Source organism: Ambystoma mexicanum, chromosome 1p (assembly GCF_040938575.1).
Source record: "Ambystoma mexicanum isolate Mex_15411 chromosome 1p, UKY_AmexF1_1, whole genome shotgun sequence".
NCBI classification, from domain to species: Eukaryota; Metazoa; Chordata; class Amphibia; order Caudata; family Ambystomatidae; genus Ambystoma; species Ambystoma mexicanum.
Window position 1 is genome coordinate 1,221,465,425 of NC_090921.1, and position 14,345 is coordinate 1,221,479,769.

The 14,345-nt window shown below is 40.6% G+C and overlaps 1 protein-coding gene across 1 annotated transcript in view; it reads left to right on the plus strand.

Annotated features, from left to right (window-relative positions):
• The first annotated feature begins 838 nt into the window (after positions 1-838).
• LOC138537061 (IgGFc-binding protein-like) overlaps positions 839-14,345 on the plus strand; it is a 198,609-nt gene continuing 185,102 nt past the window's right edge. The window contains exons 1-3 of the mRNA XM_069641427.1: positions 839-985; positions 6,647-6,931; positions 10,146-10,283. Coding sequence (XP_069497528.1) covers positions 839-985; positions 6,647-6,931; positions 10,146-10,283 — 570 coding nt within the window. The remainder of the gene's footprint in view (positions 986-6,646; positions 6,932-10,145; positions 10,284-14,345) is intronic.

The following is a 14,345-nucleotide window of genomic DNA, read 5'->3' on the forward strand; positions in this document are numbered from 1 at the left end:
ATGAAAGCCCCATATCCATCACCAACATGTAATAGTCTCAGTAAAATATTTTCAGTGGGCATTTAATGAAACCGCTAAACGCAGAAAGGAGGGTGCACTCCTATGTTGGTAGGAGGCAGACATTATGGCCTCATTATGAGTTTGGCCGTAATTGGGTAGAAAATATACTGAATTACAGTCAACATTGAGTTATCACAGGATTACAAGTGGTGGTGGTGTGGGGGGGGGGGGGGTAATTTTCCATGTTTTGAGTCCATAGGACTCCATTTGGATTTTTGGCATATTCCACTGGTGGTATATCTGCCAAACATTATAATTTGGTTGTGCGGAAGAGACAGCAGAAATTTCACTACCATCAAAAAAAGGGTCGGTAACAGAATAACTACATCTTTTTTCTTGGAATGTGGCACTTTAACTTTTTCCTTGTTATTTTGTTATGGTATGTTATGTTATTTGTTTTATCACATACAGCCAAAGCAGCCTCAAAGTACTGGCCGACTCACACAACCTCTCCACTTTGAACATGGATATAACTAGTGGGGGAATAGAAAATGTTTAGTAGTCGTTCCTAATTGTATATGATTTTAAATATGTGTGATGGAAAATGGTACAGAATTCCACAGACTGGTTGCACAAACCACAAACAACCGACCCCATTATCGGTTCAGTATGAACTTAGGAATTGTAAGGGACGATTACATTTGACACTTAAGGGGTGAGAGTGTTAGTACTTTTTTCAACCTGGCCCCAATAAAGTGGGTTTCCGGGCTGTTATTTACCTTATATACAGTACATAGCAGCTTAAATTTGACATAGTACTCAATAGGCAGCCTGCATAATGGTTGCAATGAAGGATAGGCACGATCAAAGCAAAGGCGGCTGGCAAGCAGATGAACAGCTATGTTCTAAAGGCATTGTAATTGGCTCATCTCCTTCTGGCATGCGGTCAACTATAGAGATACTGTTGGCCTTCCCAAGCATCCAGGTAAGCTGCACTCTAGCAGTTGTAGGTTAGGGGCAACCTGCTTGTTTTGGAAATAAGACTACGCCCAGCAGCATGGGTTACCTGGTGTTCAAAACCTGGTCCCCCGCTTAGATACTGGAGTCTGGCATATCATTACATTTCAATTTTCAAAGATGTTCTGGCTTAAGTATCCACACTGGATGAGGAAAGCCCTCTTCTGTAGATGGTGCACTAGTATAGAGCTAGCAGTGTGAAACACCATGATTTGTTTACATTACTTTTAAGGTGGAAAAGTTGTAGCCCTACACTTTGTATTTTTGGAAACAGGACTACATTTTCCATAAGCTTTAAGTGACTCTGAGAAGTAGGATGTATATGAAATAACACAGGTCACATGAGAATAGTGGTCAGAAAATACTTTGACTATTTTGATTAGGATGGAGGTTTGGGTGCTCAGTTAACATCTCAAGAAAGGATGGTATGGTTGGCCGGGTATGTACCAAGACTTTTAAGAGAAAGATACCTATAGCACCAAAATGGTGCTTTCATCCACCAAGCCACATCGTTTTAGTGATGGTACCTTTACTACCTAAAGAGGGAAAACATATATTATAGGAATGACAGATTCATGCTTTATTCTTCTTTTCACGGAACATATGCCTGCTGATTCTGTACTAGTACATTCTTCGATTTCAGCTCCAAAAATAATGGAACTTTTGCACAAACACACAGTATTGGCTATTGTTACTCTGTGTTATGGCAGGAAAAACACAGCAAGCCAAGTGGACTAGATCCTTTTGCACGGCTGGCAGTGTAAAACTGCAAACTACAACCATAACACCACGAGAATATGTTGTTTAGACATTCATAAAGAGTATTAGCCACATGGCCATACAATCAGTGTCCCAGCCCCGAAGATGGACATAGTCCGAAATGGATCGGCAACTACAACTAGTGGCACTGATTTTTTAGGACGCACTTTTGCCTTCCAACAATTGATAATTGAAGATGTTGAGGCTTAATATGGACTAAAGAAGCCTTTTGCTTTTATTTTAATGAAACACAAGATAAGCAGATACTAACAACAGCATAATCTAGGAGAGCCGAGTGTGAGCACACCAAGATCTAGATTAGGCGCTAGTTCTTTCTTTTTTCAGTTATTTGTAACCTTGTGCCTAGGTCTCAAGGTGTGCCCCGATAACTTCAAGTATTATCACGAGGATAATTATCTAATAATCAGCGGTGCCCACCCTCAATCATCCAGGGAAAACACACACAGCATTGGATGAGAGGTAGAACTTTTAAACTGTGTTTGCACATTAGAACACATAACACATGCCTTGTGGCTTGTCTGAGAAAGGGTGCTCAAATAAATGAGAAGTAACTTAAAATGTAAAGGTTCCACCACTGTGTATATATTTATGTATTCTGTGATGTTTTGTCATCATAATTTTATTATGCACTGATGTGTGATCTAGCCTGCATGCTGAGATTGAGCGATACCCTAAACCATGTAGTCAACAGGCTGGCATGTACATAGTGAAATTGCATTAAAATATATGCAGGCAATTGGAAGAATTAACTATTGTGAAGAAAGAATCATGTTTAGTTTGGATGTCTGGGCAGTGCTCCTAACTTATCTATTGTTTTAGGACACACTAGCGCATTGAGTAAACAATACCTCTGCACTGTACTCCAATGGCCTTGGAAGTGTTCCAATTGTTCCTTTGTTCAAATAAATAGTTCAAAACGGTGCAACTAACAGTAACAAAGTCCTAAGGAAACTACAATGGACTACAATGCTTCCGGGCAAGGCCGGATATGAGGGAACGCGGGTGAATGTAGGCTGAAGCGTTAGGCAGCTTGCAGCTGGTCTTGCTTCAGTGAAAATACAGCTACTCACTACGCTGTTAATATGGCAACGTGCTACAACCGGAAACCTGCTAGGCCCTTGGGTAAGAGATTAGTCTGCAAACTGCTAGGAGAGGAGGAGGCAGCTTACGGCTTAAGTAAACTTCGCTCCAATAATATAAAAAGATTAGCTTGGGGGAGGGTTAGAGAGAGCTGTTTGCAGAACTGATGTTGCTGGAATAAGCAGGAGGCAAACGGAAGCTGGAGGGTCAAACAGTAGCAGACTGGAACCACGGTCTCCATGTAATCCAGAGCAACATCTCTCCTTTTTTCTGCCTGTTTTTCGAAGCCACTGAAATTAGATTTTTGGGCTTGTGAATCTCAAAGGGACGTTAATTTTTGCTTTTGAGGAGAACTACTACTTTAGATTCAACTGTATGTGGAGCAACCCTAACTATAGCAATCAGCTCACCACCGATGGACAGATCCTATTCTTAATTGACTATTGCTGGCACCATGCCCATTCCACCTGACACTGTGGGTCTGATTCATGGAAGTGTTTTATAATGGCGCAATCCCATAGGAAAACGTTCCATGAATCAGGCCCTAAATCTTTTTTAAGTCAGTATTACCTATTTTTGCTGCCTTTTGCTAAAAGAGACCGTGGTTATTTTAATAGCTGGTTTTCTGCTTATCAAATGGATTTGATAGTTTTTGGATTGTGCAGATCACAAGCCTCCAGCTTTCAGGCATTCAACCTCAATCTCTCGCCTCCCTACTTTCTAAGGACAATAGTGAGTATTAGAGCCGGTTAGCCCATCTTTAATATTACATTGAGAAATAGGAGCAGTCTAGTGACACCCATTGAGCTAGACAGTTACTTTTGAAGTGACTATTATGTGTCTGAGAGGGTTGATAGATATGGAGGCAATGACAACGATAGCTGCATATTCATTAGTAACCTTTTGCATATTAAGTGTGTTATAGGTAGTGACAATAATAGTACAAATGCGTCTTTATTACTTATTTCTCATAATGAAAACAATTAAACTATGCATGAGAGTGCAAGAGCATTAACTGAGTGTTCATTACCGTTACTGATGATCTTGTCAGAAGTATTTGAACATGAGTATTATGTGTGGGGTATCTATTTGAAGTTCTCCATATTGATATATTGTATATATTGTATATCCCATATATCCATATTGATATATTGTATATCCCATGTTAAAAGTACATTGGGAACGCTATTAAGTGAAGAAAATGTGATAGCGACTGTTCCAACTGTATGGAAATGTACTATGACTGTAATTTTGCTGGCCAACATCATAAAAAGATTGCCAAAGTCAAGAGCAGCTGGACCAGCTAGTACCTGTAATGCTCTATTACAAAAGGCCCCTGATCTATGGGCTAGAGTGCTACTCATTCTATTTAAATGGATTGGGAGCCATGGGAAGCTCCCCGAGTCATGGAAAAATAGTATAATACTACCTATATATAAGAAAGGTCCACGCAAAGATCCTGCTAACTATAGAATGCTGGCCATGCTCGACATCCCGGCTAAAATATTTGCCAAGATCTTGCTAATTGATCTAAATCAATGGATATCCAAATGTGAAATTTTGCCCGATAATCAATCTGGCTTTAGAGCAGGCTCATCAACCACAGACAACATAGTTAACCTAGTAACCGCAATAGAATATTCACATAAGGTACGTGGACTGTCCGTATATGTTGGATTTATAGACTTTTCAGCGGCATTTGATACCATTACTCGGAGTAAGCTATGGGCCAAGCTTAATAAATGGGGAATACCTGCTGGGTTATTGTATATGATACACCTGCTTTACTCTGACACATCTGTCCGAGTTCGTCTGGACCTTGAAGGAAGACTATCTGAAGGGATATCAACAATATGTGAGTCAAACAACGCTGTACATTAGCAGCCACACTCTTTAATTTATACCTGGCAGACTTTCTAAATGAGGTCAGTAATAGTCAGGTTCTTGATATCAATATTGGCACAGTTAAACTTGGGTGGCTAGGTTACGCAGATGACCTTGTATTAATTGACTATACACCCAAGGGCCTCCAAGTAAAATTAGATGAATTAGGAAAGTTTGCAAATAAGAATGATGTGGTTATTAATACTGATAAAACAAAAGTGATGAAGTTTGACTCCAAAAATCTGATCAGAAACCATAAAATAAAATGGATGATTGAACTGAGACAGCTCGAGGTTGTAAATGAATACAAATACCTAGGAGTGGTCATAGATAATAAGCTTGACTGCAAAAAAACATTGGTGTGAAACAAAGAGGAAATGCATGATAGCAACCATGGCCCTAAGTAAATTTATTGGTAGTCAAGGAAATATTTCTGTGAATACTGTGGCTACGCTATACTCTACCAAAATTGTTTCCTGTTTACTTTATGGTGCGGAAATATGGGGAAGCCTCTTTAAAAAAGAGTTGAAAGTATTCGAAGCAAAAATGCTTAAGATATTACTGAGGATGCCTAAAAATTTGTCTAATGAATATCTATTGTTAGAATGTGGACTGACTAGTGTGAACAGTCGTATAGAGTTAATGGTGGCCATGCTATATGTGAAGCTTCACCGACTCTCCAATGGCACGTTTGTAATAAAGGTCATGGATCAATATGTTAGATCTACAACCAAACAGAATTTTGTCACCATAAACAAGTGGAACAAGATCTATGATAAGTGGACAAAAAGTGACAAAGACGATTGGCTGTTGTTCTCTATTGCGCAGATTAAGCTCAAACTAAAAAGGCTAATCGGTAAACAAGATAAAGAACAGATGATAGTGAATTTGGGTGAAAAAGCAAATAGCGGTCCCTTCCTTAAACAATTGACGTTCAGGGAAGGTTTACCCACCTATCAGTATGCATTCCCAGAGTGTAACACAATTAGATGGTATCTAAAATTCAAATTTAACATTTGTAATACACTAGTCATACTAGGTGCAAAAAACGGTATCCACAAGAATATTCGATACTGTAGACTATGTGGGATCAACACTCTGGAAACCGCCTACCACATTATACGTGAATGTGAAAGTCTCGAGGAAATACGTAGAAAATATTTAATGAAATATAATAACAATACTTCCATGTGCATTATGTCTGAAATGTGGCTGTGTCTTATGGCTGGAAACAATATGAATCTAATCTTTTATATGATAGCGTTTTTTGTGAACATGTGAACATTTTAGAGATTTTAACTGAATTATCAAATGGTGTTTTAAAATTTTTATAGAGTTTTTTTTTCTTTTTTAATCAGAGAAGTCAAAGAGTAAGAAGTATAATATGCCCTGAGATAATGATGTTATTTTATGTACTGTATATGTAAACTGTAATTGTTATATGCATATTAAATAAATAAATAAATATTTTATATAGTGCATGTTTTAATACACAGAGGGTTACTGGAAGGTTTGAGCAGTGGACAATCAATAACATATATGTGACATTAGCAAACCACTCCTGTGTAGATGTCTGAGAATAGCCACCCACTGCAGAGAGTTGTTGTCTGCTCTCTTTACTGATGCACAGTAATGAGTATGCTGTTCTCTACCCTTGTGCCTAACACAGCCCGTACTAGGTGTGGGGGTCTAGGACACTCCCTTGGGGGTGGAGGAAAGGCTCTGTGAGGTAGAGGTGATAAGAATCACATCAGCACCAGCTTGCTAATGTTGTAAAGCGCTTTGCTGCAAAGCACTATTGAAGAAAATGCAACGAAAAACAAAGAAATGAATGAGGATGTGAAAGCCATTTTGATTCTTTTTAACATTCCCTTTTATATTTTAGGTGAACACAAATGGGGTGCTTTCCTTCGGTGTTGCAGTCAGCCAGTACACCTCAGACCCTTTTCCGCTTAGCGATGGGCGAGCGTTCGTTGCTCCATTCTGGGCAGATGTGGACACCAGAATTTCAGGAAATGTCTTCTACCGAGAGACTAACAACAAAGCACTGCTGCTTCAGGCTTCAGCAGACATTCAGAGATATTTCAGCATCCCGTCGTTCAGCGCATCCTGGTTGTTCATCGCTACATGGGACAAAGTGGCCTATTACAAGTCAATTTCTACAAAGGTAGCACCATAGTTGCCCAAAGAGTTCCTCGCCATTCTGCATGACACAGCTAAGAGACCTCCTGCTAATACTAAACAAGAATCTCACAACACAACACAGTAAAAACTGAACTGATAGCATTCAGCACTGCAACAGTGACCACTAACTTCGAATAGTACAACATTGAATGCTATGATATCATAATGAGGTACATGATGCTGAAAACACAAACACACATTGTCAAAGCAAAGAAGGCTGCTCATGAAGCACAGAGCTAGACTCAAAGAGGATGCCAAGGAGATGTGTTTTGGGAAGGAGGGGAAGGTTGTGGGTGGAAAAGGGGAATGGCCATAGGTGTATGGGTTGGTAAATAACCAAACAAAACCTAGAGGCTGTATGTCACTCCTCACATCTCATCTCTCTGCTTTAGTAACTTCCCATTACTATAGTTTGAGCTGATAATCAGTGCTTTCAGTGCCACCCAGTAGAACAAACTAAAAACTGTGTTTCTGTCATAATAGCCCCAATATGATCTTGAACTGGTGAGACTTACATTGTTTTATAATGGAGTGGTGAAAAACACATCAAACGATGCAGTTACTCAATATAAAGCTGCAGCAGTGTTGTTCACATATGGCAACCCCCATAGAACTCCATGCCCGAAAAAGGATCAAGGATGCAATTCCTCTGAATGGAGACAGCCACACCACACCGCTGGGCACATCAACAGATACTCAACCTGCCAAAAGCTGGGACTTTGATTTCACCATTTGGGGATGACAGTGCTTAGTTATGTTATGTTATGTTCTTTTGCATTTATATAGCGCCTTATGTACCATTGGTATGGTCTCAAGGCGCTGGTAGGTTGAACGCCCTCGCGAACCGAAGTTCAAGTCAGTAGAGAGAGTCAACGGTGCGTGTGAGCACCGGATAGGTGTGCAGCTGGTGTTTGAAAGCACGTGGTAAAATATAATATCAACAGACACAGAGACATCTATGCAGGATTATAGGGGATATCTGTGCAGGGGAAAACAAACTGTAACGGCCGTACAGTCAAGTCAAATGATTATTAATATTATTGTATTTACGCATGCAATGTAGATTTCCATAGACAAGAGGTGACAGAGTGCCGCACAAATGAATAAAGCAGCAATTACAATTAAATAATGATGTTTTAATAGGAGAATAGAGCATACAAGTAACTAATATATATATATGCTCACACTTAGCGAAAATAGAAAACACATTTTGAAAGCTTCACGGAAAGCTAGTGTGGATGGGGAGACTCCATGTGAGTGGGATGAGGCTTTCAGAGTTGCAGGAAGGTAGCTGAAAGAGCACACTTTGAATAATGAGCCACTCCCTTTCTGGGGTGACCAAGCATCCTAGATGTTGATGGTAGCGGGTCGAGATGCAACAGGCGCAATCCTGCTGCCCGCCGTATCCCACCCAGAGTCTTACTATGGAGGCAGTGCGTGCCCAGGGGGAGGCAGGCATCTGGACAAAGGTGGAGACCTCATAGAAAAACAGAGGCCGCTAGGGTATCCCCATGGGAAAAGTGATACGATGTCCCGGTTTACGGGAAAAGAGAAACCAGACGGGTCTGGACAGATAAAGATGAGGAACAGGAATCAGTAGGACTCAATTATGCACGTATGCCACACGCTCAGCGACCACAGTATAGACTACATCCCATTGAAAAGAGCTCATTTGCCAGTCAATGCAATACTGACACCAATGCAGTACTCACACCATAGCTACTATACCCTTTAAACAGATCAAAGACTGAACTTTAGTCAGTCAGATAGTTTAAGAATATCTCCAGAAATGTGCATTTCACCTGTAAGTCACATGACACAGAAGGACAACAGCGACGATTCACCATACTATCTAGTAAACATCAGTACGTGGACGATCATTTAATTGGGTAATAATAGTAAGGCATGTCATATATAGTGCTGCGAAGGGGTAAACCTCTGGTAGCCAGAGCTGCAGAACACATTGCTAACCTGACTACCTAGCACTCACAACCCCCCTTGTTGGCCATCACATGCACTCAAGATATGTACACTCATTTCTGACAAAATGGCCGTGTATGCAGAAGACCACTTTTTTATTTAGTGCTCAGGTGGGTTCAGTCTATGCAGCACACCTGTCCACAATATCTATGTTTTACATTGCTACCCGTGGAAGCCTTTAGGTACCATTGCCATTTCGGCATGCAGTGGCATCCAGCTGTGACGCCATCATTGAAGAGGATTATACTCGGCCCAGCCAACTACTATGGCATCACAGTAGGGACATACAAGCCTTTTCTCGCTCAGATGTTTCCCTTTTTATGTGTGGGTTGCTGGGCGATGTGATGTGTGTGATAGCCACTGCTACGCACTCCCACAATACTGTGCCATGGGAACAGAGTAGTAGGACAAGAGACACAGAGGCAGCACACACGAAATACAATCGTGGATGGGTTCCTGTGCACTCCACTGTTTTGTCCACCTTGGTGTTCTCAGTGACATCATCGACAATTCGAGCTTCAATTCTTTGTTCATTAGTTGTCACTCAGATTCCTGGAGATTATATCCCTGCAGGTGGCAGCTACTCATCTATAATTCTATAAGTAGTATTTTGAGACAGACTAGTGATATCTCGCCGCACAGTTTTATAAATAAGAAGTATAAAACAACAAAAAATTATTCAGCCATCTTTCTTTGGCACAAATAGAAATAGAGCTGCAAGGACTGTATTTCCACGTCCCTTGCATTGATGTAACTTGAAGTGCATTTAATCTAAACTCATACTCAAAGTGATGTAAGCAGAGTAGGGGTTGAAGCTAGCCTCGGGAGGATAGCTCAATGGCAACGTGCTCGACTTGGGAGCAAGACAACACAAAGCACCGCAGGTTCGAAACCCGGGTCCGTGCTTAGTAAACTCTGGGTATTAAGTGCGTTATAAATAACTTATCATATCATATCATAATCACAAAGCGACAGCTCTCGTGGCCCCAGCATACTGGTATTAAAGCAATAATAACCCGTTCAGTGGACTTGGCCTGCCGGTTTGGGCTCTAGTGCTGTTACCAGGCCAGGGAAGCCCATCAAACGGGTGAATATTGCTATTAACAGCTTTCTGGTCGTGACATGAAATTACTTGATCACTGAAGAAGTAATCGAACCACATTTTCATGGAGGGGTTGTTGTGCCGTATCTTAAATCATATGTCCATTTTGCTATTTCAGGTAAACACTTTCCAGGCTGTACTCATCTCCGATGGTACCATGTTCTTCATCTTGCTGAACTATGATCTCATTGTGTGGACAACTGGCATGGCGAGTGGCGGAGACAACCTCACAGGGTTGGGAGGAACGCAGGCGCAGGTAAGCAGCATTGAACTATCCTTCCTATGCTACATTGAGAATCGATTGCACCTTAAAGCAACACCATATATTGGTTCCCCAAATATCCCTGCCTGTTTTCCATGAGATTTGAAACGTGCAGTGTTGTGAGACTTAGCTTGACAGTGGGTAAACAAACATGTGTTGGACTTTGTGTTCATTTCTAAGCATTGTCAAAAGAAAATCATTCAGAAACTGTAAAACCACTGGCTTTATGTGCGATGGAGTGGGTGCATGTGTCATATTCCCCACATTTAGAATGACTACCCAAAAAAAGGACAATGTGAAAAATTCCCAGGTAAGCATACCTATGCAGATGTTTGCATTCTACAAAAACCCACACATAAAAAGGTACATAATTCATACAATTCGCAAAAGAATAAAATGGTACATTCATAAAGCAAAAACGTGTCCAAGACTGAACATAGAGTATATCTGCCATTCCTTCAGTACATCAGCTTATATTTCAATTTTAAGAAATCAGAACCCTAAGATGGTTTTTTAATTCATTTATCCCTGACTCAAAACCGGTTTTCAAAATACTGTCTGATTTGTTAAAGACTCCAATCAAGCAGTCCCACTAATTCAGTGCCTTGTCTGGGATTGCTCAAGGGAAGCCCTTATTTATATATTTGTATGTCCAGTTTATGTACTCTGGATGACAACCCTTATAAAACACCCATCTCTTAGAATCCCCCTGACCCCACTGAGCCAAGAAGTAAGTTTGTTTTGCAAATTTAAAAGGTTTATTTGAGAATTAAACAATATATATATATATATATATATATATATCACACTTTGATAATAAATTAATAATTGATATCACACTTAGACATATGACAATGAGTGATCAACAATGGATGATGTGATACTAGCACACTGGGGAATTACTTAGGAGTAGTATAGAGGATAAGGTAGTTGAGAATGCTTTATATGGTACAAGGAAATGCAAGGTGGAAAAGAAGCAACACAGGAATAAGCTTGATATGATTTCAGCAAAACATAATATAATCACTTTTCCCCTTTTGGCAATGTACCCCCCTCTATGCAATGTAAGGAGGTGGAAGTGACAAACACAGTCTTCAGGAATACAATCACAGTACAATACCAATTCAGTTCCCCCCTAGCAAGCTTAGATCAACAGGGATGATTTTAAACACAGGCAAAGTACTTTAAAGGTGGTATGCAAAGAAGGGAAAAATATGCTAAAAAATATTTTAATTCCCTCTGGAGGTTCAGGGTGAGTGATAGCTACTTTAAATTAGTTCAGGATCACTTTAGCAATGCTCTATGAATGATTGTCAGGTTGCAAACGAATTTCAGCAAAGAAAAGCAAGGAGCGGCTGTTTTGACACGTGAAGAAATTTGAGCCAAATCGCAAATCGCAAATCGCAGCAGTTTTTCTGAGTGCGTCGAGCGCAATTACGGAAAAACTATAAGGAGTAGCAAGTCGGTTTAGGGCTCGTTGGAAAGCTTAGAATCTCAGCTTTAAGATGAAACATTTTAAAGTTCAGAATGACGGATGACAGTTTTACAGCTTTGAATCAAAAGAAGGGACACAATTTCTATGATGCAGTTCTCAATAGGTTAAAATAGTTTGAATTAGATTATTTTAAACTAAGAGATTGGTTTTGCACAGTTCTGGATAGGTACTCACAATATACATTTGAAATAGGCCGTCAAGATCTGGTCAGATTTGGACTGCGGTTCCCTCGCCACGGACGGTCTCTGCCTGGTTCTGCTCACAGTGATCTGGGTCAGCTCTCAGCACTGCACAGCGATCTGGTCTGGGTCTGGTCTCTCTGGATCTCTGGATGTGAAGTCGTCTGTCAGCGTGCTCCGCAAGGAAATGGAAATTGAATGTCCTGCCTGTCCTGCACTGTCGCCTTTTATGTGTTTTGAAAGTGGGTGGGTCAGCTAATTCTGCATGCCCAACCCTCTCAAGATTTGATAGGTCAAAGGATTCTTTGGTCCCTGATTTGAGAAAGGATAGTGTGTCAGAGTGATGTCAGCCATTTACGATCTATTGAAGAAACACCCTTAGAAATCATTTTTCATAACTACACATATTTCCCAAATACACAAGTGGTTGACATTACATACACATATTGCAGATGACTTAAGGTACATTCTTGTTCAACTCTCATCGTCCTAAGAGCTTGCATTCAAAAATGACAACTTATTTTCATTTTTAGCTGGTTTACCAGTATCGGACGTTTACCAAAAATGGCACAAATGTACACCGCCTTACTACACAGATTCCAATAAATGTCCATGTCTCTAGCTTAAACATATTGTCTGCAACACGAATAAATTGCGGGGTTCGGTCCCAGACCATCGTACGGAATTGAGTTTCGACTCAAATTGTAGGTACATATTGCATTTTAAGGCTCTCCAAATTGTACATTCCTGTCATCTGGTTACAATTAGTTATCAGTGTTTTTATAAAACTTATATTTACCTTCAATTCAATTCACTTCAGTGTTTGGGTCCGCGCCCAGAAACTTGGGAGTCAGGGATCACATGTCTCTTCTGCCAGGCAGAGCTCTGTTTACAGTCCACACCCAAATTAACATACCGCATTCAATTGCAAGAGTCTATTATGTCGGCAGAGGTCAGCAGGCCAGGGGGGCACTCTGCATTTGGTTAGCATGTCCATGTGATCTCCTGGCTTCTTGTGTGGAGTTCTAAGGTGAGAAGGTTTCCCAGCCTCTTGGACTGTTAATTGAATCAGCCTGTCTTCTGTGAACCGCAGGTGTTCATGAATTTTGATTAACCAAAAGGCTTTGAAGTTTCCAGCTGGCTCAGGATCCTTTGGCAACTCCTGAAGTACAGTTCTACTGTCAGAGTTTAGACTGCTAGCGCCGGCTTGTGTCCAAAGCTGGTACTGCACCCATTTTTTTTAGGAGTTGTCTTGAATTAGACAGGAGGATTTTGCTTGACAGCTCTAATCCTTGCTGCCATTGTTTTGATGGTCATCCTTACAGTAGAGTGGTGATGTGGAACCCCCCACAAGAAGGTTGAATCTTTAGAGTGGTCTTGTGCCCATGATTTTAGCAACTTGTTGACATCAATAAAAACGGATTTTTGAACAAATTGAAATGGACATTTTGAGCTTGCACTTCAGAGAAACAGCAGTGATTTCAAGGCGCTTTTGATCTAACAGGCACTGCTATTTTTCCTTTGGCACCATCTTTCACCCCTGGCGCTTCCGGTCCATCACTCTTGCACTGGTGGGTGGCAGGTTAGGCGACCATTTTGGTGTGCGCAAAACTGCGCGGTTCTCCTGGTTCTGGGATAGAATGATGGGCGGCGACAGCTCAATCCCCACATCTACCCAGTCTATTGATTTAGTTTTGTTCTGGGATAGAATGATGGGCGGCGACAGCTCATCCCCACATCTACCCAGTATATTGATTCAGTTTTTGTTGTCGCCTAATAATTCAACATGGGTCAAAACCCTTGACAGGTTATTAGCTTCAGAAGTGGGGCCCCTCCAGATTAATATCCCTTCAAATAAGAAATGACTTTCTTCCATCATGAAAACTTCGAATTTCCAATTCTTAACTAAATGGCTTACAGAAGGAGGTGTTAAGCCAAGCCCTCTGAGGATTGTTGCATTGTTAAAAAGCAATTTGAATATGTTGCATTGCTGCTTGATCTCAAAGAGAGATCTCATTAGGTTGGTTGAACGCAATAATGACAACCTTTTATAGAGATAGCATAACAAAACCTTTTAATATCCGACTAAACAATACCCCATTTGATACTGTCCTGCATTGTTGGAGTATTTTCCTGGGTACCCTATGGCGTTCCACATGTTCCCACAAAACATGTTAAAACATCTATCTAGATAAACAGTTAATGCATTTTGCCACCAAGAGAAGAAGTAACAGATGATTTATTTATTTATTTGCATTTATTGTGCGCTTGTTAGGCGCTTACACACTAAGTCAATTCTGTTTTCAAAGCGCCCACAGGGCAACAGGGAGGGAACATGAGATGAAAACAAGGAATACAGTGAAAGATAAAGAGGAACCTACT